Here is a 25,453-nt window from a genome sequence, read left to right on the forward strand (position 1 = left end):
CATCATCAGGCCGACCTGCAGCTGCCAGTATAAGTTGGACTCGCACTGATGGGTGATGGACAGGTGTAGACATGGCTCTGGTGAGGAGGGCTACAGATCACACCCGAGTCACACATTCTGCCACGATGTTGGAGAACTCGAGCATGAGCCGGAAACCCAGATGTGTTCATCCCGATCTGCTCCAGTCAGTGACAGGATATTTAGAATGTTCTGCGCTTAAATTTTATATATATATGAGAGAGAGAGAGAGAGAGAGAGGCTGGGTGTCACTCCTCGACTTTGATTCAGAGGTTTTTACTAAAAACAGCTGCAGACATTCATATTGACACATTTATGATTGTGTGTCTGACTCCGTGTTGATCTGTTTTAGGACTTTGAGAAAAGTGCTTCATAATTAGATGTTTTAAATATATAATTAGAGGAGAGAGGCCACGGCCAGGTGAGCGCAGGTGAAGTGACGCAGGTCTGTCTGAATGAAACACGTCGAGCTGAATAAAGACACGCAGCTGAAAAACAAACCCATTGCTTCTTTATTAGTCATTTTACAGTAGTCACTCATACGTAGCTGCCTGGAGTTGGTCTTTTTGTGTCTATTTACCGTTTGTTCCAACATCTTCCTCTTTTTTTTTTTCTTTTTAAACATCAACACAATGGAAGAGTCATGGACAAAGTATAAAAAGAACCCAACAGAGGGAAAACAGGATAAAATGCCCCTTTTCACAACAAAAACTACATTTGGCAAAAGGTGAGGATGAAGATGATGATCCAGTGCATCTTTAAAAAACAAAAACAAAAAGACATCAAACACCACATGATTCAGTTTTTACTAAGATCCCGAGGAGAGCGCAGGTGTCCGACTGGAAAACAGTTTTCATTACTTAGCAATTATCGTCCAATCACATTTGACCTCATTTGTTGCTAGCTGAAGCGGCAGAGAGCACACCACCCCCACGGAAAAAACAAACAAACAAAAGAAAACAACTCAACAAATAGAAAAAAAATAAAAGATTAAAAAAACAAAATGACCCATTCACATGTTGACAGTTGATCTGATGCGTTTATGGCACAACAAGGCGTCACAGGCGATTTCAAATTTACCCATAATACTTTTATTTCACAGCCGGTAGCAGCCCAAAGTCAACGCACTGCTGCAGGAAACACTGCGATACCTCGGCTGCAGCGCTGCAATATTCACTCATACCAACTAACAGAAGGTGCTGACGCTGCATTTTTTTCCTAAGAATTGAACACGGGCAACGGTTAACATATTTAAAACAAACAGCAGAAAATGACTAATAGCAGACAGTAAACAGTTATGATCATGTCCCCAGAAATATGTGAACACTTTATTCTAAACCAACAAGCTAACACCAATTAGCTTGAAAATGTAATCATGTAAAAAAAACAAAAAAAAGAAAAAAACAAAACAAACAAACTTGTAGACCTGTTTAATTTTTTCCTCCATGTTTATTTTTCTGACCAAGTTCTGAATCAATGTTAGCTAAACCTCTGGGTATTTTAGGTCGTCTGAGCTAGCCTAAAGAACATAGCCATTTTCCCGCTCATTTTCTTTTTTAAAACTTTAACAGTATCAGGTCTTCTTAGCCAGCCAACCCTGAACCTCTACAGCCTTTGCAGTTACCTTCAGCTAGCCTGATAAATCAGACCCTTTTCCTGCTTATTTTGGAATTTTCCTGACAAGTTTCAAAGCTAAAATTAAACAGAATTAGCTTGTTAGCTTATTGATAAATAAAAATCTCCCTTGAAAAGTATGTTTTTTTTAGTTTATATTGTAATAATTTAGCTAGCTAAAACTAATTCTCTTATCTTTAGCGGTTATAAATTAACTTGACAAATTATTTCCTGCCCTGTTTTTAATATTCCAGTCTAGATTCTCATGTAAGTTCCAACGTTATATTATTAGCTATTTTGCTCCATGCACTTTACTCAATTATTCTTTAGTTTTTATTTTTATCCTTAAAGAGCTAGTGTTAGCATGTTAGCTGACTAACAACAATAAATCCCTAAATTAAAAAGGGTATTGTCGCTAATGTGGGCTAGCTAGAGGACATTTTCACTAATTTGACGTCGTTGTCCACTAGTTTTAATAGTTTGAGTGATATTTGAGCAGCGGAGGTAAAGCACTGACTGCAGCTAACCAACTTGCCAGCTGGTTCAAGGCAATCCATTTACTCTAGTCTACCCTGAAAAGTAAGTTTTAGTCATTAAAACCGCTGTGATTTGATCGACCATTTGATGTGTCGCAGACGTGTACATCTTAAAATACAAACATTATAAAAAAAAAAACAAAAAAACATTTTTAACACCACCCTCCACCCAAAGGAAACTCAGGCAGTTCACATACATTAAGAAAAATAAACCCAACATTTACAGCTGAGTATCTGGACGTGATTTACGAAACATCTGTGCGACTTTATAATTGAAATTCCCTGCTTTTATCCATGGAAACACGGGGAAACAAACAAACAAACAAAAACCTTTGCTCAAATACAACTGAATGCTTTTTCATAACTGACGCCCACAAGAAACAACCGAAGCCCATTTAAGCCAAGAAAACAAACGCTTCATGAATGAAACAACTTAAGACCCAAAGTCATCATCTTGATTTTCTCAGTCGCAACTACAGAGTGACTAAAATTAAGAAATAACCTGAGACAAGTCAAGAACACAACAAGAAACAAGATCAACTGATGGCAAATCACAAGAAAAATTAGGGATATGATAAAATAAGTCTATGCTAAATTAAGTTTCTTAAAACAAAAGCAAGATCTCACACGCACGCACGCACACGCACGCACACACACACACGATTTATAAAACAAGTCCGGACGTACTTCTGCGAACTCGATTTTGGACTGTTCATCCATGTTTTTCTTTTCCTGGCAGAAATAGGTTTCTTCAGCAAACAGATTCGTATTTCTCAAAGTAATCTGAACGATGCAACGACAGAAGCTGATCAAATGGAGCGCGAGCAGCCAAAAACAGGAATGTCTCCGATCGGAGCAGATGGAAGCGCTGCTGTGGCACAAAATAAATAGAAAACAGAAAATCAAAGACAACAAATACTCCTGAGAAAACTGATGATTGATCAGAGGAAGCTGATCGAAGGTGATGGACACAGGGTATAAAATCAAAGGGGGATGATTGAGGCTCAGTTTCAAACAGTGTGATCAGTCTGATCACGCACACGCTCAGAGGGAGGAGGAACACCTGAACACAACCCACACATGGCCAAAGGTCACCTGCGATACAGGAAACAAAGACTGCGATGCTTTAATAGTACCGCATGTGAAGTTTGCAGCCTAGCTCGGCACGAGCACCGGAAGCGTGGGGAGACCACTAGCCTTGCTCCGCCTCCCACCAGTCTCAGCGGCATGTGACTGATCGAGCGGGCGGCGCTACAGAGAGGTTTTTAAATCAGCACTGATCCCTGCTTCACCTTCACGTTCTTCCACAGCTGTTTGCGGGGCGACCTAAGATGAGGTCTCGGAGCGGAACATCAAATATTAGGAGCTGAAGGACGGCCCCTTGTGGACCGCGTCGGTACATTTAAAGCAGCTAAGACACGGCTGTCCTTATGTCGTCAGCTGACGGAGGTCGCCTGCGCGCTAAGGGAAGCCACGCCTCCGTTTTGACTGCAGAAGGTTTCGTCACGGTTTAGGAACTTGGAGGACCTGCCGGGGCGTAACAGGAAGTTGGCGCCAATGTTTCGGCCGGTGATGGGACTCTGACAGCACGATTTTAGTCTGAAATCGAGTCACCTCGCGTGGTGCAGCGGTCTTTTGGTCTGTCACTTGTGTTTTATGAACACGCTTCCACAGCCTGCTCAGACTGCAGGTTAAACTGAGCCCAGCGAACACCGACCTCTGCTCCATCGTGGTGTTTGTAGTACATTCATCATGGTCTCATTAAAAGAAATGGGCTCCACAATAGAAAACGTGTCTGTGCTGCCTGAAGCAAGCTGCAGAGCAGCAGCAGAAGAAATCAGTGTTACGAAAACGACACTCGAGGTTCGCCTACGTGAACGACCCAATACGAGCGACCCGTCAGCAGGAATCCATCCCTCGCCATTTTCCCTCTGGTTCCTTCCCGATGTCGGTCGGTCACGGTGACGTCTGAGTCGTGGACGGTGTGCTGGACCAAACCAAACTAAAGTTTTTCCAGTGACTCTTTCTGATCTTTTGGGCAATTAATCGATTCATACGCACTCAGCTGTTTGTATTTACAGGGGAGTCATCGGTGAGGTCAGAGGTCAAACAGAGAAAACGAAACTAAATCAGCGATGACCTGCTGTGAGCATGTTTAAGTCTTTACTCAAATCACGGCAAACTTTTGGAGAGAGAAACCACAAGAGGTGCCAGAAACAGTCGATTGATGGTTTCTGCCTGAATTTGAGTCACTTGGCAGCGCGAGCGTCTGAGATGTGACGAGTTCGTCACGTTAAATAAACCAAGTTCAGTAAAGGTCAGTCTGAACGAACTTTGACGGTCGATGCATTTGTGGTCTGTGCAGAGGAGGACATGGAAAGTGTAGTGTGAGGTCAGTGATGCTTCAGGTGAGAAACGAGAAAATAAAGGCGGACGATGCTGTGAGACAGGAAGCAGAGGGAAAGCTTGACCTGCACAGACGGAGCGCGGCGCGTTCGCTCGACGAGTTCGCTCGACGAGCAGCTGACCGGCGTGATGATCGGTCGCAGGGTGGAAGGACGGAAAGGAAGGAGATGGGGGAGTTTAAGGAGGTGTGGGATGATGGTTCAAAGGTCAGGGGTCATTTACAGTAACCTACAGATATATACACACACCCAAATTATACAGAGAACAAATATATACATGCTCAGGGTTTCTATTTTTAACTATAACCAACAACTTTTTCCCAAAATACGTCCCTCCTCCTCTTCCAGCGTCAGGAGCAGTGCTGCACAACTCCTCCTCCTCCTCCTCCTCCTCCTCACCTGTCTGTAGTGTAATGAGGAGCGAGGCCGGGCTCACAGGCCACCTGGACTCAAGTGTCACATAACATGTAGGCGGACTTTAGCTGTTCTTTAGCAGCGTTCTGTCTTCAGGAGGACAGGAGGAGGAGGAGGCGGCAGGCGTGGAGGAGGATGTAGCGGCGACACTGGTGGTGGTAGCAGAGGAAGAAGATGAGGAGGAGGAGGTGGTGGCATTGGAGGGGAAGGAGAGCAGCTGTCCGGTCTCAGAGGAGAGGAGCGAGCAGGAGCGCAGGTCGACCGTCTGCAGGGAGGTGCAGCGGCGCAGCAGCGGGATTGACTGCTCCGTCACCTTAACACAACCTAGAAAACACACAGACGGGTGAGGCGGAGCAGCGGCACAGGTGGAGCAGGACAACGGTGAGGCTCAGGCGTCGCTTACCTGCCAGGTTGATGTGGGTGAGGCTCTCTCTCAGGGGGGAGATGTGGGAGGTGAGCGTGTGCACCGTCTGGTCGGTGATGTTCCCGCAGTGGCTCAGGTCCAACTTGGCCAGGTGAGGAACGTAACGCATCAGTAGGCGGGACGACGCGTCCGTCAGGTCCAAACCCGCCAAACGCAGCTCTGTCACATTCTGGAAACGCCCCGCTCTGGTTTCCCCGTGGGCTGCAGGCCCAATCAGAGCAGAGAATCAAACACGTGATAACCTCAGAGCCTTTGTGCAGGCGGAGGTGTTCCGATGTGGGTGTCTCACCTGTCCTGGTATCAGGTGGGGGCGCCAGCAGCTCTCTCAGGTGAGAGTCTTTGAGGTCCTCAACTCTGCTGAGGTCCAGCAGCTTCAGGCAGGGGCACACGGCCTGACACAGAGCGGAGACCGCCGCCCACGGGCAGCCCGACACATTCAGCTCCAGCAGACCTGAGCGGGACAGAAGACACAGGTGAGACTCGCAGGTGAGAGGTGGAGCCACTCGCTGCCTCACAGGAAGGAGGGAAACGGCTCCAGTGGGAGGTTTCAAGAGTATCATGTGACCTGGTTTGGCCAATAAGCCTTACACCATCAGGTGAAAAAATGAAAACCACGGCAACTTATAGCAGGGTGTGGGCAGGCGAGCTACACCTGTGCGAGGCCTTGAAAACAAGCCTTCAGATTCGGCTCTATCTGCCGCCCCACAGCGTGAGCGGATGAATACGAAGTTGATTCGGTCAGATGGGGATCCACAGCAGTTATCAGAATCAAAGCGTTTTTATAATTCAAGTTCCCCTCGCGCTTCAGTCTTCGTGTTGCGAGTGGGGGTAGTGTGTGTGTGTGCAGCGGGTGGAGGTGGCAGCACCGTCACCTTGCAGGCGGTTGATGAGCCACATCAGCTGTTTCTTGGAGATGTTGGTGTAGCCCAGGTTGAGGGAGACGGGCTGCCGGCGGATGATGCCGCTCAGCATGGGGGGGGTGATGGAGCGCTGCCGGCTCAGGTCGATCTGAGTCCACAGCCTCTTATCGCAGCACCTGGGGGAGGGAGAGACCACAGCTTTAGTCCGCAGGGCTGACGACCGTGGGGGTTACACTGAGGTCAGCAAACTCCTTTAGTCCCCGCACCGCAACCTTCCACGCCACTAGAGATACGGCGGTATATGTCGACCCAACGTGTAGTTACCCGCGAGGCTCACGTCAGGTTAGGTGGAAGGTTGCAGCGTGGGATTCAAACGGGGCTCCGTTTATGGCGTAAGCTACGACGCAGAAGCACAGGTCACGTGTACAGCGAGACGCATCGACTTGGAAATCCAACCCAGACAGGATGAACTCCGACCTACCGCTGTTCTCCAGCTCCGATCGAAGCGAGTCCACTTTTGTCTCGTAAAAGTGCAAATGTAGCCCCCCTACTCGAGTACTAGGGCTGGGTATCGTCACTGATTTCTAGAATCGATTCGATTCAATTCGATTTGAATCGGGGAAATTTTGCCTCAGACAGTCAGAAATATTATAATTCAGATCAGCACATTTACATATTTTTGTACCTATAAAAAGGAAGCTGACACACGCAAGACTTTATCACAGGTGTGAGCGTCACAGCAGAGGCCTTTGTGTCAAAGCAGCTGAAGATAAAACAGAAAAACATGAAGGAGATTTTCCTGGTCTGGGATTTTATAAAAATATTCTGCAGTCGATCAAAAACGAAGTGAATCCATGACGATGTTTATGTGAAGCGTAGTTTGGATCTTCTTTTGCTGCTGGTTCGGTCAATGTTGTTTGGAGAGAGATCAAACTAACAGCTTCAGAATCAGCACAAAAAGGGCGTGAACACAAAGCTCGACCCGCCGACAGAGTCAGCGAGCTGTCGGCTTTCAGCCCCGACCGTGTCCGTGCCGTCGGTGAGAAAGTCACAGCTCACTGATCCTGATGCGTCGGCGGGTCGAGCTTTGTGTTTACGTCTCTGTGCAGAAGCCTGTTCCTGCTCTCAGTTACTGTTTTAATGTTTGGTGGTTGTCGAAGTTTTGTGACGTTTCACCTGAGATTCTGGCGTTTCGGGCAAAAATACATTTATATAAAAAAAAAAATCAATTCAGGATTTTAATGAATCGATATCACGTTATCCAGAATCGATTTTAATCGATGAATCGATTATTAAAACCCTCCCTATCGAGTACCACCTAATGTGTGTGGCTGTCGTCATAGCAACACGGCCGAGGGTCCCATGACAGTGAGTATGCGACACGAATGCTGCAACAAAGGCGGAGGTCGAGGCGCCGACATACCTCCTGCTGGGTCTGCGGCTAACACGCTGTCGTCTTGACGGTTTGCCCGACTCGTCGGACGCTTCTTATTCTTACAGCGTTTATTTTATTGTTATTAGTTTTTTAACTCTTTGAGGACCTGCAGAAGCCTCATAATTATTAAAACCAGCCAATAAAGTTTTAAACCCAATCAGCAGAAGGGGCGTGCTCGGCTCTTCAGCCGAAGCTACAGTGACCATCGTACGAGACCCCGCCCCCTCGCACCCGTGACCTCACAGCGACTGACCAGCGGCTCCAGGTGCGGCAGACCCTCATGCAGACGCAGAGCTCTCTGTGACTCAGGAAGGTGAAGACTCGCAGCCACACGTCCCGTGTCATGATGTGGGCGGTGCCAGAGTCCAGCGGCAGGCAGCTGGGCTCGGGGCACGCCGGCGGGGGACGCACCAGGTGCCTCTCCATCTGCACGGGGCGGGGAGGCGAGGGTACGGCCGGCGGGCTGCGCTTCATCATCTGAGAGCGAGGGCCGAGGCGGGACGGCTGCGAGCAGGGGGACGCCGCCATGGCTGACATCATGAGTCCGCTGGCCCCGCCCCCCCCGCCGTTGGAGGTGGGGATTGAGGAGGAGGAGGTGCTGTTTCTAGACGTCTGGTTCTTGTTGTTTCGGATCTTGTTGCCACGGTTGCCGCTACCTTTGGTCCCACCCGCTCCGCCCCCGCCGTGTCTGTGATTGGTCAGAGCTCCACTTGCGTTCTCCTTCTCCCCGCCCCCTCCTCCCCCCGTGCCTCCACGTGTCCGTCCGTTGCGCGCCTCCTGCCCGTTGCTGCGCTGCTTCCCTGTGAAGCTGTCATGCTGCGAGGATGGAGCCATCTGACTGGAGGACAGTGGTGAGGGCGGGGGCAGGGAGGCGGAGTTTTTCCTGGTCCTGTCCAAAGTGGGCGTGTCGTCATCCTCTCCATCCATCAGCCCACCTTTGCGTCCCCTCTGAGACAGCCCCGCCTCCCCTCTCCGACGGGACTTGTCTCCCCCGGCCTGCTCGTCCTCCCGCTCGTCCTCCTCGCCCCTCCCTCCCTCCCCCTCCGACTCCTCGCTGGCACTGAAGCCGAGCTCGGCCAGACGCCGCTCCCTCTCCCTTCTCTCCCGCTCCGCCCGACTGCCGCTGCTGTTGCTGTAGACGACGGGAGGGGGTGGGGCTGGCGAGGACGATGACGGGGAAGACACTCTCCCCTGCTCCCCCCTCAGGGAGTCGTCGGAGTCAGACTCCGAGTCAGACTCTGAGCTGGAGGACGAGGACGAGGAGGAGGAGGGCCGGCGCTCCAGCATGCACATCCTCTTGAATCGTTCCAGTTTCTCTCTGTGATGGGAACGCTGGTCTGCGCTCGACGTCCCGCCCACACCACCGCCTCCTCCGGGCTGCGAGGAAGATGACGTGGAGGAACCCTGCACCCCTGAGGCTCCGCCCCCAGAGGAGGAGGGGCCATTGGACTCTGCCGCCTCCTGTTTGGGTTTCTGACGAGAGAAAAGACGACACGTCAGAGAAAGCGGGCGGTAACCGAGCTCGAGGACATCACGTGGGTTAGCGGTGGATGTCTTACCTTTTTCAGGCGTTTTTCGTGGCCTCCTTTCATCTGAGGAACAAACAGGAAGCAGATCGATAACATCATTAGTGTCATTAACAGCGGTTTGGAGGGGGAGCTGTGAACTGGCTCCTCCTCCAGTCTTAGATCTGAGCACATTAAACACCGATCAATAATCTATAATCAACTCTGTGACTCGTTCAATCTGACTTTAAGGTCACCTTCTTCTTGGGCCCGCTGTCCGCAGGCAGCTCCTTCTCCTTTTTCCTCTTGTGCCCGCCCTCCTCTGAGGTGGGTGGGGCTTTCTTTTTAGGAGGCGGGTCATCGGTGAGCTTCCACCGGCCCACCTCTCCATTATCCAGCCTGCGTTTGCCTGAGCCGTCCGCCTGGTCCTGCACACAAACAGAAGCAGGGTTCAGTCTATCCGAGCGCACCGCTGCTCCGAACCGGTCCCCTGTACTGGTCCCACTCTCACCTTACTGGTTTTGCCCTCCTTGTGGCACTTCGGACACTCCCAGCAGTTCGGGATCTCGTCGTTGATGATTCCTTCAGCTTTGCCCATCTGAGGACAAAAGGCAGCACACATCAGCACATCTGGAAACATCAGGAAGAGCAGCGAGTGACTGCAGAGGAGGAGATGCTAGCAGCTCGACACGACTGCGGGTCATGTGATGGAGCCGCTGCGAGGAAATATTCTCAGTTTGAAGTTACAGCGACTAATTTTTCACCACGTCAGCCGAATCAGAGAGCTGAGGTCTGTTTTCTTCTCCCAATTCCAGCGTAACCAGAGCTACGGTGGCTGCTGCTGGACAAACTTGGTCGGCCAAATACAAATTCAGACCGTACCCCGTATGGACCAGATCCGCCCAGAGCGTTTCCCTGTCTGTGGCCGTCAGACACCGTCATGTGACATTTAAGATGTCGGTGGCTCTGACAGATTATTGATCATTCATTTAATGAGTTTTTGGAATTACACTGTTATAGGCACATTTATGAGCGCCACATGTTACTCACGTCCTGGTCGAGCCAGGGAACGTTAGCTTGCTATTTGAATGTATTTAACCTGATCATGTGACCAGTGTGCAGCTGCTGAACACTTACAAGGTTACACAGATTAAACTTTGCTGAGTCACTGCTGCTTTCAGTGGACTCGCTCCGAGTCAGGAAGTGTGTGACAGCAGCTCGCTGAAACCAAGGAGGAGCACCTCTGTTTGGTTTGTTAGTGTGGATTAATGCTGCCGCGCACACAGATGAAAGGCCATCAATCTCAGGCCCGCACAGCAGCCACAGAGGGCGAGCCGAGTGAAACCAAAAGATAAAATGAGGAGCGATCGTTTCCAGGTTTTTGTTTTCAGGACAGTAAGAAGCCAGAACGAAGCCCCGTGTCTGCACTCCAGCAGCATGCTGCGTGTTTGCACGCTGATGATGTGCAGCCCGAGTGCCAAACATCTGGATCCGAGTCCGTCTCTGTGTTGAGCACAGATCTCCGTCCTCGTTCACAGCTCTGAGAGCTCTGCTGCATCGACCCACTTTTTCCTCAGCATCATTAAACTTTCATTCACAGGAAACAAACCGGCATTTCAAAATAAAAGCCCTTTCCAGGCAAACTGACCTTGAGGCAGCTGGGGTGGATGATCTCGTTGCAGATGGTGCACTCCATCAGCGAGAGGCTGAACTTCTCGTCCTCTGAGTCCACCGTGTCCTCCTTCCCCGCCTCTCCACACGCAAAGCACACGGCTGTGTGAGGCAACACCGGCTACAGACAGGTGAGACAGGTGAGACGTGTACAGGGGGGTAAAAACAGAAACGTGCTGACAGTTAAAGACGTGGATGCAGATGTTGTGGGAGGCGAGTACCTGAATGAACCACACAAAGCTGAAACCTTTAGAGCGCTAATGTCTACTCCTGCTTCCTAATCAAACAGTAGAACTGAACATCTCTCAGAGAAACATCTGGATCTCAGAGCAGGTCGATCAGGCCCACAGGTGAGGGGCAGACTCCTTCCTGCAACTTTAAGACCCTCCTGACCTGCTCAGGGCTCAGTCGGGATCTGATCGATCGAGAGTTCTTCTCCTGCACATCCTGCAGGTGGGCCGTTCCCCTCGGGGCGTTCACCTGGCTGCTCTGGCCTCCAACACTGTGCGGTTATTGATCCGAGCGCAGAATCGTGGAGCTCTGCTGTGTTTGGGTCTGTAGCCTGTGCTGTTCTCATCCAAACAGAAGCCGAGTGTGTTTCTACAATCTCACCTCGTTAGTCGAGCAGTGACCCTTGGCTGCATTTCGCTTTTTTAAAAACATGATCATGCACCCATCAAACTTTTAAAAGTCGAGCAGCTCACCAAAAGGTCAACAGCACAGACGCATGATCCTGTTTTATTTTCCTGTTTCATGTACTCAGAAACGACAGATGTTTTTTGTGTGATGGTCAGAAACACCAGATTCACACATGGAACCCACTGAGGGTGGTCGACCCCCCAACACCCGCTCAGACCCAAACCTGCGGTCTGAGGCCTCAAACGGCTCGCGATGACTTAAAGAGGCGATGAGCTGCAGGTCGCCAGGTCACTGCTCGACCTCAGTGAGGCAGCAGCACTCTGAACACCTGCAGCTGCTGCTCCTCATCCTCTCAGCAGACACCAGGGGGCGTCTCTGCTCCTGCTGAGGGAGCAAAGCAAGGAGCATCATCCTAACCTGCACCCTCCTCCTCCACACAAAGCTCCAACAACAGATAAATAAATCTCCATCGATGTGAGCCGTAGACCGTCTCACTGTGTGTGTGTGTGTTTTAAGCATCTCTGTGAAATGGCAATGGATCAAAGCCAACTCGCTCTCACTCACAGTGCCAGCAACCATCACTGGTTGCCACGGAAACCCAGCATCGTCGCCCGCTGGGCTCTTGGCTGATGCCATTTGAAGAATCGACACACAGAAAGAAGAATACAGCACATCTTCAGCATGCGCACACACACACACCTGTGCATGGGTCGCGTTCCTGTCGTCAGGGACAGCAGCAGGTGTAATGGAGGACCGTGTTGACATGGAAACCTGTTTAACCGTTACTCAGACTGCAGATCTGAGCATAAATAAGTGGACGGGTTCCTGCAGTGTGATTTTTGAGCTGAATGTTTGTGGATGATGGAGCGCTGCATGTACGCTGCAGCTAACACGCCTCCGTGATCTGCTCAGTCACATGCTTCTGACACTTTGTCCTGAAAGCAAACCGCTGAGCTGGGTTTGACTCCAGCTGAAGGCTTCAGAGGTCAAAGGGCATAATATTCATCAATCATTGCTTCTTATCAGTTGAAGCCACAGTGGTATCTGAGTGTACAGAGCCTGAGGTCCGACCGCGGAGGCGTACCTGCAGACGAACTGAACCTGATCTGACAGTCTGTGGGAGGGGCTTTCTCGCTGGCCGGTGTGCCAGCAGTGGCGAGGACCACTGAGCGAGCCCTGCGAGATTTGACGTGTCTCCTGCTGGTTTGCGTAGGTCACGCGTTACTGACATGTTTGGGCTGATCCAAAGCTAAAAGCACAGGTCACCCTTCAGTCTGCGAGCCGCACACATTCCTGCTTTCTCGGCAGGTTTTTGCTGGACGGCACGCAGCAAACATCAGCCGACGGCGACCGTGTGTGACAGAAGCATGTCCACTTCACTGTGACTATTACACAAACACTGTCAGGGTTAAACAAGAGCTCTGTGTAAGAGCTTTCCGAGGGATGTAGGTCAGACAAAGAAGACTGATTCTGAACCGAATCATGCAAAGCTGCTGTGTAGAGTCTAACAATGAGGATCTGTAATGTATTTTTAACCTCAGTTCATTTCAATGCCAGTGTGGTTCATGTTTAGGTTACAGTCTCGGCGTCTGCTGTCGTGTCGTGTGTGCGTCTCACCGCTGTGCACTGTCTCAGGAGGCAGGACTGCTTCATGCGGCCGGGTCCGCCAAACTTCTTCATGTCCTTGCAGAAGTGACACTCGCCGCACTCCGTCCTCATGCAGGCCTGGCAGCGCCGGCACCGCGTCCGCCTGCGCCTCGCCCCACCGCCGGCCCCCCCGCCCAGCGCCTTACTGCCCGACATCACCGAACAAGTCAGCTGGAACCAGAGAGAGCGAGAGGACAGAGATATGAGCATGTGGGACAGCAGCAGACGATCCCTGTGGAGGTAAAGACGTTTACAGCATGTAGATAAACCCCTCACAACACCTGTTTCTAACTCACCTGTTTCAGTCGTATTAAGGCTAAAAGTTTGCATTATTAGGGGCGTGGTCTCTTTGACTGACAGGCTGTCTGCTAGCTTCACCTGAACTGGACCTCTGAACTATGTTTGTGCTGTCCGAGCCTTTTAATGACATCATCACACCAATAATGTGCTGATCAAACATCTGGACTCATCACGACGCTTTTTTAAATCCAACAAACACTTAGTTTTATTCCTGAAACGTTACAGATGGACTGAAGTCGTCGTACGTGTTGTTAAAGACGTTTAAACGGCTGGAACAGAATGTGCGTCTCACAAAATGAAAATTAAATCAGCAGAAACTCGTCTGAGGTTCAACAAAAGGAAAAACATTTTTCATATCATAAGGACCCACAAAGTCATGTAATTAACTGGTGATTTGAATACGACTGGTTTAAAACACCCTCTGAGTTTTCAGTATTTGAATGTTTATTAGTTTTTGGATGTTTCTGCCTGTGTTCTGTCAGGATGACCTCACACTGCAGGTCCGGGCTCTGACGAGGCCCATCCAGGTGTGCTTTCCCTGGACTGGCAGTGTCTCACGCTAGAAATGAGCTCAACCCATGACAGAACTTCCACCGTGCTTCACAGGAAACGGTCAGGTACAAGGACTGGAGTGAAAAAGCAGTCAGTGTCCACAGAACAACTTCAGAAACTGGGCGACTAATGCTCAAGAGCACTTTAGAAGGAACAACAAGGTCTGGCTGCCCGGAAGCAGATTAATGAGGGGTGACTCAAGACTTTCGCACAGCACGGGGTAAAGCTCACACTCAGTGTTGAATCTGCGGCGCAGCCTGCGCAGCCGCCCACCACAGCCACCATTTATGCATGTGCGTGCTCCGCCCGCACCGCCCTGCAGTTTCACCACCCAAACACGAGTTGGGCCTCCAGCTGACTCTAAACATGGCAGCAGAAGCAGCCAGATGGGAAGTGGCAGACCTCAACGGCCAATCACAGTCGCTCTGTAAGAAGGCGCCCGTCAGGTTACGGAGCCAATTCAACGCAGTTTAAACCTGATGAACACGCCTCCCTCTCCTCCTGACTGATACTGACTATTGATCAGGTTCAGCTGATCGATAACCAGAAGGAGCCGTTGGTTGTTGTTGGGTTTTTTCCTTTTCTCACGTGGCACAAAAAACATTTTGTAAGAATAAAACCAAAACGCCAACATGCAGCTGACATGCTGTTCGCAGCAGCCTCGCGGCGCTGCTCGATTAACTAATCATCACTTATGTGGTCGATGTTAACAACGGTTCACTGTGTGGACAGACGCGATTGATCTCTGTACCTTTATTATTTTTAAAACAACTTATCAGCTTTACACTTTGTTAAAGTGACATTAATTTGATATTTTATTGTATAAACCCATTCGCACAAAAAGTGGCTGCAGAGCATTAAAACACACATTTGCTCCAACTGATAATTACTTTCAAAAAGCTTCCTCTGTGTAAACGATGATCAGTTCAGGGTCTGCTGCACGCACTTGTGTCAGCTGTGCTGAGGCCACTTCCTGTGGACTGGAGTGTGTGTTACAAATAAGCTGTAAACATCTGGAAGTCTCAGGCTATGTTCTCTTCATCCTCGACTTCAAACTGTTCAGTTTGTTGGTAAAAACTATAAAACTTTCTGGAGTCAGAGTTCAAAGTTCACTGCGGCGAGACCAAGAACACGCTCCTCACAACAACTCTAATCAGACACTAGAGTCCCCCTCAAAGCTGATGGTGAGCGGCCTCGGTATGAGCAGTGAAAGGACTCGACAAAACCGGTTTTATATAAATGTGCTGCACCTGCTTTCCCATCAGGCAAAGGTGAGTGCACAGCAGCTCACCTGCAGACACTTTACTTTGTTCCAGTGAGACAAGAACTTCCTGGAGTTTGAGGGGGAGCGTCTAAAGCCGTATCAGTGCATCTTTGCAGGTTTACAGTTGCATAAATCCAACAGGGACACAGTGTTATTCCAAAAAAGATGCAAAGTCAAAGAACCAAAAGCAGCAAGCAGTCCTCTGCAGAGCAGCCACATGCTTAAAGATTCTACATTATTATTTAAATCTGTTAGGTGGAACTCGACATACTGAAATCACTAACAGACCGGATCTGCTTCATTATCTGGTCCAAATCCAGGTGTTTTTAAATCCAGGTGTTTTGGTTGTACGGGCTGCTGAGCATGCTCTGAACCTTCACTCTGTTTCTTTCACGTTATTTATAATATTTATTGTATTTTCTGGGTATTCTTGCGGCTGCTGTAGTCTCACAGTGCCTGTCAGTAATCAAGGGAATAATATTCCTGACATTAAAGAATGAAAACGGAGAGGGTGAAGCAATCCTGCTTCCTGTGTGAAGCTAACATCCCAGGATCGTTTTCACCAGCTTCCTCCTTCCAGGCCAGCACGAGCCCACAGAAACACCTGTATGAGAACATCACCTGAAACGCGATTTTCTAATTAAACATGTGACGGAAACAGAGGCTGGCTGTAGCTAAAAGCAGCTAACAGCAATAATAATGAAGATGCGCATCTGGCACCGTTTGGAGACTAACCGCTAACAGCTAGCAGCTATCCCGTCACAGTCACCTACAGCCAGCCTGGGCATACCTGCCCGGACCACACACCTGTACACACCACACCGTCTGCCCTGTTAATTACCTAATATCACATGTAGGAGGGCAGCCCCCCCTTCCCTTCCCCAGCCTCTCCTAAAACATTAACGTTAGGCGTGCTAACACGCTAGCACGCTAGCAGCCCGTCCGCCCCCTGCAGCAGCTTCCTCTTTCACACTGTCCCCGCTCCGCAGCTAGCTGCCGGGCAGGTGTAGGTGAACAAACCCGACCCTCACGAACCCTTCCCCGCTCACCTCTCTGAATCAGCTCGCATGCTCCTGGGTCGCTCATTAGAATCGGTATCCGCCAACAATCAGCCCACGTTAGCCCGTGCTGAGCGCAGCTAGCCGTCCGCTTCCTTGTTTCTTCGTCCGCCGCTGCTTCATGCGCATGCCATCCCGCTGGCTGCCGCTGGCTCCGGTTCTCCGGGCTGGCCTGCCTGAAGGACCGCGGTGGTCTAACTGTGTCGGTAGAGAACGGATGGATATCGGTGAGGCGGAGGGCGCAGTCGTGCCCATTCACTCCCCTCTCTGTCCGCCTCTCTCTCTGCACTCGGTCCGCCTCGCTCTCCCCCCGCAGCGCGTTCCGCGTGCTCCGCGGCTCTTCCTCCCGAGGGGCTCCAAAATACACACAACGGCCCGTTCTCGCCGCAGCGCGGCGCTTTCAACGCGTTCCCGGTGATACTCCTCCGCACGAACTAGGCCCGTTCGCCGTAGTAGGCTGGAAAAGCAGCGCCGCGCGCGGCTATTGTTCTGCGACTCTATTGTGTGGCGCGAGGCTGCGGTGCTGCGCGTGATTCGGTTCAGTGTCGTGAATCGGCCGGTGGCTCGCGGCACGTTTAACCCCGCATTGATGACATCATGCAGGTGACCGCAGAGCTCGCGCGCTGCTTCAGCCTCGGACAGAGACGGAAAATAAAATAAATAAATAAATAAATAAACCGCTAAATAAAATATAGGCACAAACGATATGCACGCTCCTCCTCTCTGTGTCACGTCACAGTGCGGAGGGCATTGTGGGACTTGTAGTTGTCCCGCTTCTCCACAAAAAAGCGTTGAGCTAAAATGTTTTTTAGCCCACACAAGACATTTGAAATATAATAGAATATAGACATCAGTAGAATGCGGATAAAAATGAAATTAAAGGTAAAAAAAACAAAAAAAAGATTTTAAAAAATGCAGCAAACACATGCACATACATGTTGGTGCAATAAAAATGAAATCAATCAATGACTAAAACATGCTGGTGAATAATTTTACAGCTCATAAAAACCGAGATTTTTATTTTTATAAAGAAACACAGCAGCGCTGACTCCTGAGTTCACCGCAGGGTTTATTCACAATATGTCTTATAAATATTTTATTCCATAAAACACGTTTTTTGTTTCGTTCCAGCTTTACATTCGATTTGATTTACTGTGTCATTTCTCCCAGTGCATGTCTTCTGTTTTTATTATTTACTGATGTAATTTTACATTTGACTTTGGTCGCTGTCTGCTGTATGAACAAAGTCATGTGATGTGTGATGTGTGGAGTACTGTTCTCCTCTGTAAACGTGAGTGACTTTCCTCTGTGGGTTCAGACACTTGGGTATAAGCATTTCCTCAGAGGGCACAGTGGCTCTGCTGAAAGTGGATCTTTGATCTGAGCTCCAGCTCAAACCTGAAGGTTCACGTCTGTGACGACGAGCTCTGCTGACGGTGTTCTGACTGAGTGACGGCCAGCTGGACGTTTCCTGCCATAAAAACGGGATTTATGCTGATGTTTGCTGAAGCTGACCAGACTGCGTTTATTTGGTCTCGAGTTTGTAGAAGTCTGGGATGGATAATAGTAAAGCATAACTCACGGATGCTGAGACTCCTCGCTGTGATAACTGCAGACTACACTGAATCAGTACACTGCTGTTTTTTTATTTGCAGTGTTTTTAGTTTACCTGCGCTTTCTTGGTCACATCCACCTGGATCCAAACTGTCAGCAAAAACCAGTCTTCACAGCAGAAGGTTAAAGGTCAGTGTTTTAAATTCCACCTTCAGCGCCCTGTGCTGCCATATAGACCCCACCTGTACTTACAGGCAGACAGTTATGGGACTCTGATTTAATACGAGAAGACTGCACGAAAAACAAGTTTTATTTTTGTAAAGCTGAATTCCTGTCTGCCTTGAACAGCTTCAGCTTTGGGTCATGACCCCTACAGCTTCTGAAGGAAGAGGGTAACTGCATGGAGCACCTGTCCTGAGACAGGAAGCCTACACTCCACATCTGCACCGGGCTGAACTGGAACACCAGCACAGAGGCCGGAGGTGCTGAGCACACTCTCCTCCCTCACTGAGGAGACAGCTGTTCATCACAAACACCTTCAAACTCACGTTCAGGTGCTTTTCATCACTTTTCTTGAACCCAGAGTTTTTAAAGCTGGGTTTACCTGCCTGTGGCCCCCTCACTCTTTCCAGCAGCCCCCAGACCATCTCGCGATTGTTTTCTTCTGGCACCAGTGGACTTTCATGCTTTTCAGACCAACACACACACGCGCGCGCGCGCTCAACCCCTCTCCTCTCCTCCCCTCCCTCCCGCTAGCCAGCTCGCTGCTAGCTCCGCTGCTAGCTCCTCCTGCCTCCGTGATCAGACGCACCGGCTCCATTCACATCACGGTGCTGTTGGGAAACCACCCCGCTCTCAGACCCTCTCAGACCCGCTGACGGCTCACAGAAGAGACGCCTCGTGTGTCAAATAACTGAAGATGATTAAGCTCTTTTCCCTGAAGCAGCAGAAGAAAGACGAGGAATCTGCTGGAGGAAACAGAACCGGAGCCGGGGGCAAGAAAGCCAGCGCGGCCCAGCTCCGAATACAGAAAGGTAGGCTCTGTTAGCCGAGAGTTACCCACCGGCCGACACCGAACCCACGGGACCCAGGGCTCTCAAACCCAGACCCGGTGTTGCTGTAGCTCACTCGGGCTAACGGCTGGCCGACTAACTGCGGCTGAAGCTGGTGTTAGCTACGGCTGCTAGCCCGGCTGTGCTACATGAAAACAAAACGCAGGCTAAAGGTGTTAGCACGCAGTTAGCAGCAGCTAGCAGCTATCAACACTAACCCGGAACACAGCTGCTAACAGCTAACGCCGGACAGCCGTAAACACTGACGGCTAACGGCAGCTAGCCTCTAACTGCTGTGTCAGTTCCGTGGGGTCCACTTCTACCTAACACCAGGTGAGTTAGGAACACAGGGACTCACTGGAACACCTGAGCACAGCGCCCACCTTCCTGACCCTCTATCCTCCTCAGGTGCAGGTCGACCCGAGGGGCTGCAGGGCGACAGGTGAACGCAGATCAGAGCCCGGCTTAGACTGCAGGGTTAGAACCAGGCTGAACCTGTGTGGTGGATCACAGTAGACTCTGAGGGTCCTGCCTGCCTGTCAGACGCCTTGTGAGTCACCTGGTGTGGGTGACCAATAGGAGAACAGCCTCAGGTCCCTATTCTCAGAGTCCAGCTCACCTTATCAGGATCTGTCTGAATTATCAGCTCTATCTGTCTACTTTGCAGCATCTGACCTGGACAGGTCTGAAACCCTTCTCAGCTTCTAAGTGATCTGCTGAAATGGGCTCTGTGGTTTCCATGGATCTGATTGGCTGGTTGTCGGTGGTTTCATACCTTTTGGTCTCTTATCTGGAGCATAACCCGAGCAGGAGTGACACAGGCCAAAAGGCTGGGCAGTGATGCCCCAGCAAGTGTCCAAGAAAAGCACGTGTTCCTGACACCAACCACCTACTTCTTCTTGCCTCCACCCACCTGATGAATGACAATTTGAATCTCAGCGATTCATGGGGTTGCAGAGGTTTGGGGTCCTCAGGGGATCTGTAGGCCCGTGGGTCTGGGTTCCAACCAGTGTTTAGCAGACCCGAGTGACCACCTGGGCCCGCTCTGACCCACCACACGGGATCAAAGCAGTTCTGAAGATGGTCCAGATGTTTTGGTGCCTTAAACAACAAGAAGGTATCCAGTGGTTTCAGAGTCACCCCCTAAACCTGCGAGAAGATCAGGGTTTTTTACATTTGGAAGTTGTTCTTCCACATTTTGGCAAAAACGTTTTGACACATAAAAGTTGATTAGATTTGTTTCATAATGGTCCTTTTATTTCTTTACCTCGTGGGTCTAGGCCGTTATTTCTCATTGATGCTCATCTAAGTTGATTAAGGAGGTTTGTGTTCTTCTCTGGAGGTTATTAAGATTTTGGAGATGATGACATAACATTTTTGAAGTCCTAAAGAACACAATATGTGGAGATTTTTAAGAATATTTAAAGAGGTCCAAAGGTTTTAGAAGTCCTTAAATACCAAGGTGAGATTGAGAAATGCTGAAGGAGGTCTTGGAGAAGGTTCCAGTTCTAGCTGAAAGTGTTCCAGATGTTGTTCTGGATTTTTAAGTCTTTTGGGACAGTTCAGAGACCTTCGTGTCAGCACTGCTTTTCACAGGTCCTAGCATACAAACAAGGTATTTAGAGCTCCAGATGTTTTCATGAGCCTCTGAAAGGTGAAAGAAGAAGAGATGAAGGACGTCTTTGATTCCCGAGGACGAATCAGAATCAGTAACACCTGCCTGTGTTTGTTTTTTAGACATCAATGAGTTGAACTTACCAAAGACGTGTGAGATCAACTTCCCCGATGATGACGACCTCCTCAACTTCAGACTCATCATTTCACCGGACGAGGTGCGTGTGTGCGTTTCATTCAGAGACGTGATTGCATAAAAACTTTATTCCTCTCTGACTTTGAGGACAAACACCTGTGAGAGCTGCAGGTGTGCATCAGTAACACGAGCAGTGCTGTCTGTAAAAGCAGTGAAACACCTCCACCTGTGAGCGCAGGACCAGTTTCAGACACTGCTACACCAGAGCCGATTGTTCCCACTCATGTGGCACACAGGTGTATGAAACCTCAGGATGTACAGAGTGAGGATGAGGGGCTGAATCGGGAGATGAAGATGATGCTGAGCTAACGAGTCTGCCTCTGTTTGTCTTTTTGTCTCTCAGGGTTTTTACAAAGGAGGAAAGTTTGTCTTCAGCTTTAAGGTGAGAAACAGCCATCTCTCTCTCTGCTCCACCCTCGGCTCCACCCTCGGCTCTTCATGCTGAAATAATCCTGAAACAGTCTGACCCTCAGCAGCCTCCACTGGTCTAACAACAGGTCTCACCTGTGTAAAGTCCGGCCCACAGCGCCCTGAGAACATCAATAAGAGGCTCACTAATGTAGCTCCATTAGTTAATTATCACTTTATTTATGAATTTGGCTTGCAGCAATGATAAAATCACTTTTTTCTTCCGTTTTCTCCACGAGGCTCTCATTTTCTCTGGTGTTATAAATCAGGTGCTGCCTTTCACGCAGTGTTTAGATGTCCTCATGGTTGAGCTGTAAGAAGTCCTGAGGTTTCTGCAGGTGAGCCCGTAAAGGACTAGCAGGTGGATTCATCATAATCGCTGACAGACTTGTGACGTTCCACGGTCCTACAGGTCTCCCGAGTCCACCTGGTCTTCCTGCTGGCCCGCCTGCAGACTTCCTGCGGTGGCGGCTGCAGGCCGGTACGAACGCCGGTGGGGGTCAGGAGAGGAGGCTCGTCGCTGATGATTTACAGGAAGGCAAAGAGACGTTTTGATAAGCGCGTGGCTCATTTTAATGCGTTTAAATGATAGTTTTTATATTTCAGGATCGGGGTGGACCGTCACCATTGGCGACTGGTAGCTGTGGTCAGTCGTCATGGGCCTGGATGTTCTTGTTCCAGGCTGAAGTGACTGTACAGCAAACTCTAAAAAAACAGGTTTGAATTAGTGTTGGCGTTTCCCTGCTCCACACAGGGCCAATAAATGAACACACCACCACTAACCTTTGGCCACACAGCTCAGTCTTTGTCTCTGACCATCAGACTCTTCTCCTGGAGGCATTTGGTTCATCCATGTGGGCAGGTACACGTTTTTAAAGGTTTTGATTTTGGAGCAGGTGCTTCTTTCTTGGTTGGGACCCTCTCGGTCTGTGGCGATGTGAAACTGGCTTCGCTGTGGGTCATGGCAGGCTTGAGTCTCGGTGGTTCCTGAACATCCCAACCAATGTGGTGTCATCTGAAGGGGACAGTTTGGGCCTTCTTCCAGGCCAAAGTGGTGACACATCTGAATAACCTGACCGTGTCAAAATAAAACTCGCTTAATAAAAGATGTCTGTGTATCTGGGCCTGTGTGGATCAGAGAAAAGCAAATGCAAACTTGTTCTTTAGAGTCATTGAAGGAGTTTGCTGTACATCATTCAGCTCAGGGAAGTCCGAGGAGCTCGGGAAGAAAGCCAGCAGACGTGTTTGGTTGTTGAAGACGTTTCGTCTCATCCAACAAGCTTCTTCAGCTCTAAAAGCAAAACACTCATCTGCATCTAAAGGTCAAAGGTCACTCTATCCAGGATGTCAGTGTTCACATTCGCCACCTACACTGGTCTGAGATCCTTCCCAGACCCCTAACGCCCACTCACAACCTGCGTCAGGTGACCTCAGTGGGTCACATGATGGGGTGGGGCAAAGTCTCACAATGGTTCCAAGACATCTGCTGATAATCACCCACGCCTTTTTCACACCTTGGCTGTGATGAGTCACATGATGAATACTCTTAGGGCCACTCCCACTAAAGTCTGTGACAGAGAAGCTTCTGGGATGAAACGTCTTCACAGACCTGTTCTTCCAACTCCTTTGATGTTTGCTGTACAGTCGTTCCATCCTGACATCCACGCCTGTGATTGGCGGAGACTTCTGACCTCACCTGTAGAGGCTCCTAATCTAATCTCAGCTCAGAGGGTCCGGCGACATTTCGAGGGTCATCACCGGGGGCTCGTTAAGAAGCAGGTGATCTGACAATGTGTGTGTGTGTTTCAGGTAGGACAGGGTTACCCCCACGACCCCCCAAAGGTAAAGTGTGAGACGATGGTGTATCACCCCAACATCGACCTGGAGGGCAACGTCTGCCTAAACATCCTAAGGTGTGTGCGTTCTTAAAATCAAACTTGAGGTCACACTGAGGTCAGACAGGTGAGCGTTTCCAGGTGAGGTCTTCTGCTGCTCACCTGTTCCTTCTTCTCCACAGAGAGGACTGGAAGCCCGTGCTGACAATAAACTCCATCATCTACGGCCTACAGTATCTATTTCTAGTGAGTGCGCATGTTTTCTCTTCCGTGGCTCAGTGCTGCCCTCAGCTGGTGAACGTTTTGTAACGAGACATTTAACGACTGTTGTCGCCTTTTGCTTCCCGTCTCCCCCCGCAGGAGCCAAACCCAGAGGATCCGCTGAACAAGGAGGCGGCGGAGGTCCTGCAGACGAACCGGCGGCTCTTCGAGCAGAATGTCCATCGCTCCCTGAGGGGCGGCTACGTGGGCGCCACCTACTTTGAGAGATGTCTTAAATAACTTAGTGTCCCATCATCCTCTGAGCTCCCTCCCATCCCACCTCCCCCCTCCCACCACCTTCACTACTTCTCCTCCCCCTCCTCCCCGGTCCTGCTCGTTGGCTGAAGCAGGAGCTGCGGCGACAGGAAGCAGCACACCAGAAGACGCTTTTCTGTTTCAAAACAAAAGAAGAAGAACCTCATCCTCCCCCTCTGCCCTCCTCCCTCCCCTCCCGTTTCTCTCTGTTTAACTTCTGAGACGCAGCATTGAACCGTCGACATGCCGCCGCGGGACGCCGACACACAACACACACCTGAATGGACTCAAAAAGATGGCTGCCAGCAGACGGCCGCCGATGATGATGATGATGATGATGGACGGGGGAGGGGGAGGGCAGGGTGGTCAGTGATGGCCATGATGCTGGTGATGATGATACTCATGTGATTTTGTTTTTTTCTTTTTGTTAGTTTTCGAGTTTTTGGCGAGGGAGCCTGACATCAGACGGGCGGTTAGAATGGACCCGCCCCCTTGTTGGTTACATGCAAGTCCACTAGCAGCAAACTCCAAACCCTAGCAGCTTCAGTGTTGTATGGACACTTGTGGGCGGCACTTGTGACCACCTGTAGGCGGAGCCTTAAAGCCATCTGCTGCACCTGCAGGTGTAATGATAATGTCAGCACAAGGGGAGGGGCTTGTAGGAGAGGGGCCTTAAGCACATGCTCCATTTTTTATTTTTTTCTTCTCCAGCAAAGGGGGAGTGGCTTGTGGCAGTGGGCGGAGTCTGTTAGCAATGCTAGGAGATGCTACATGTTTTTGATTTTTGTGTGTGCCTACACTGGAGGGAGGGGCTTGTTACTCCGCAGGTGGTGTGGAGGTGGAGCTTGATTTTATGTGAAGGGCTTGTTAGTGCCATTGTGCTTAAGGTGGTCACATGACGCTCTCCAGGTGTGGCGGATGGAGAAGTTTGGAGTTCGCTGCTAGATGGAAACATGAAGACAGGGTTGGTGGGCGGAGCTGTGTGAGATGGGTGGGGCTGTTATAGGGTGGGAGGGTTATGTTTAAAGGCTTGTAGGTCTGGGGGCAGGGTTACAGGGGGAGGGGGGGTCGATTTTCATTTGGGGGGGTTGTGGGTGGGGTTAAGGGGGAGGGGCTTAAAATGTTACGAGTCTATTGTGTATATTGAAACCCCGGCTGTTCACACTGACTGCAGTATGATTTATGTTAAATAAAATATGAAGTTGAATGATTAGAGCTGTGCTGACGTCACTTCCGTCCTCGATCGCCACAGATGATGTCACCAGTGTGGGGGGAGGAGCTTAAAGATGGTCGGGTAAGGCTCTGCGGCGAGCTCTGCGGTGGGCTCTACGCATCGGTGCTCGGTGGTGTAAGGATAACATGAAGCATGAAGCTCGTGGTGCATATTTTCTGTGCTGATGTTAATACCTGAGCAGACGCCTCAGCACCCTGAGACCTTGCCCTACGGTAATCAGCTGACCGTGGAGAGACAGCGGCCCTGGCGTCCCGTTTAAGTACCACGCTCAGTTTCAGTGAGCTCGTTACAACCAGGAGCTGGAGCTGTAGTAACATGGGTGGGACAGTAGGGGGCACTGAGCTAATAACCTGCTTTTAGGAAGTTGTCGGACTGCCTGGCAGGTCGGAGCACGCAGCAGACATTTGACATGTGAAAGGTTTAAACAGGGACATAATTTCTGTCACCGATGACAACCATGGACTCGTGCAGCGAGCGTGCGTTACCTGGTTCTTTTAATCTAATAACGAGTGTCAGGAATACATTGTTTAAAAGCATGTGACTGGTCCTGAGCTCGTCCCACATCAGAGAAACAAGCTGGAGCAATGGCGGTCAGCAGCAGGAAGTAAAACCAATCAGAAGGTGAAAATGAAGAAATGAAACGAAGAGTTTCTGATCCGAGCTGCGATGTGAGGGTCGGGTCTGGACGCATGGAGGGATTTT

The 25,453-nt window shown here is 49.9% G+C and overlaps 2 protein-coding genes across 3 annotated transcripts; one reads left to right on the forward strand and one right to left on the reverse strand.

Annotated features, from left to right (window-relative positions):
• Positions 1 to 507: 507 nt before the first annotated feature.
• zgc:158376 (uncharacterized protein LOC100101643 homolog) lies at positions 508 to 17,181 on the reverse strand. The gene is made up of 11 exons (XM_040031743.1): positions 16,334 to 17,181; positions 13,139 to 13,339; positions 10,860 to 11,003; positions 9,723 to 9,809; positions 9,469 to 9,639; positions 9,266 to 9,298; positions 7,960 to 9,179; positions 6,284 to 6,447; positions 5,701 to 5,862; positions 5,391 to 5,612; positions 508 to 5,311 (listed from the first exon to the last, which is right to left on the reverse strand). Exons 2-11 carry the CDS (start codon positions 13,322 to 13,324, stop codon positions 5,052 to 5,054), a joined length of 2,649 nt encoding a protein of 882 aa, XP_039887677.1. The 5' UTR covers positions 13,325 to 13,339; positions 16,334 to 17,181; the 3' UTR covers positions 508 to 5,051.
• A 1,462-nt stretch (positions 17,182 to 18,643) lies between these two features.
• Positions 18,644 to 24,153, forward strand: ube2m (ubiquitin conjugating enzyme E2 M). 2 transcript variants are annotated; one of them, XM_040031755.1, is made up of 6 exons: positions 18,644 to 18,930; positions 20,686 to 20,780; positions 21,102 to 21,140; positions 22,976 to 23,079; positions 23,184 to 23,247; positions 23,362 to 24,153. In XM_040031755.1, the coding sequence occupies exons 1-6, from the start codon at positions 18,816 to 18,818 to the stop codon at positions 23,500 to 23,502; spliced, it is 558 nt and encodes a 185-aa protein (XP_039887689.1). In that variant the 5' UTR covers positions 18,644 to 18,815; the 3' UTR covers positions 23,503 to 24,153. The 2 variants fall into 2 exon arrangements, with proteins under 2 accessions (XP_039887689.1, XP_039887690.1); XM_040031756.1 differs by lacking the exon at positions 18,644 to 18,930 and adding an exon at positions 18,965 to 20,065.
• The last annotated feature ends 1,300 nt before the right edge of the window (positions 24,154 to 25,453 follow it).

The sequence above is a fragment of the Simochromis diagramma genome, unplaced genomic scaffold, assembly GCF_900408965.1.
Source record: "Simochromis diagramma unplaced genomic scaffold, fSimDia1.1 OVJJ01000228.1, whole genome shotgun sequence".
Lineage (NCBI taxonomy): Eukaryota > Metazoa > Chordata > Actinopteri > Cichliformes > Cichlidae > Simochromis > Simochromis diagramma.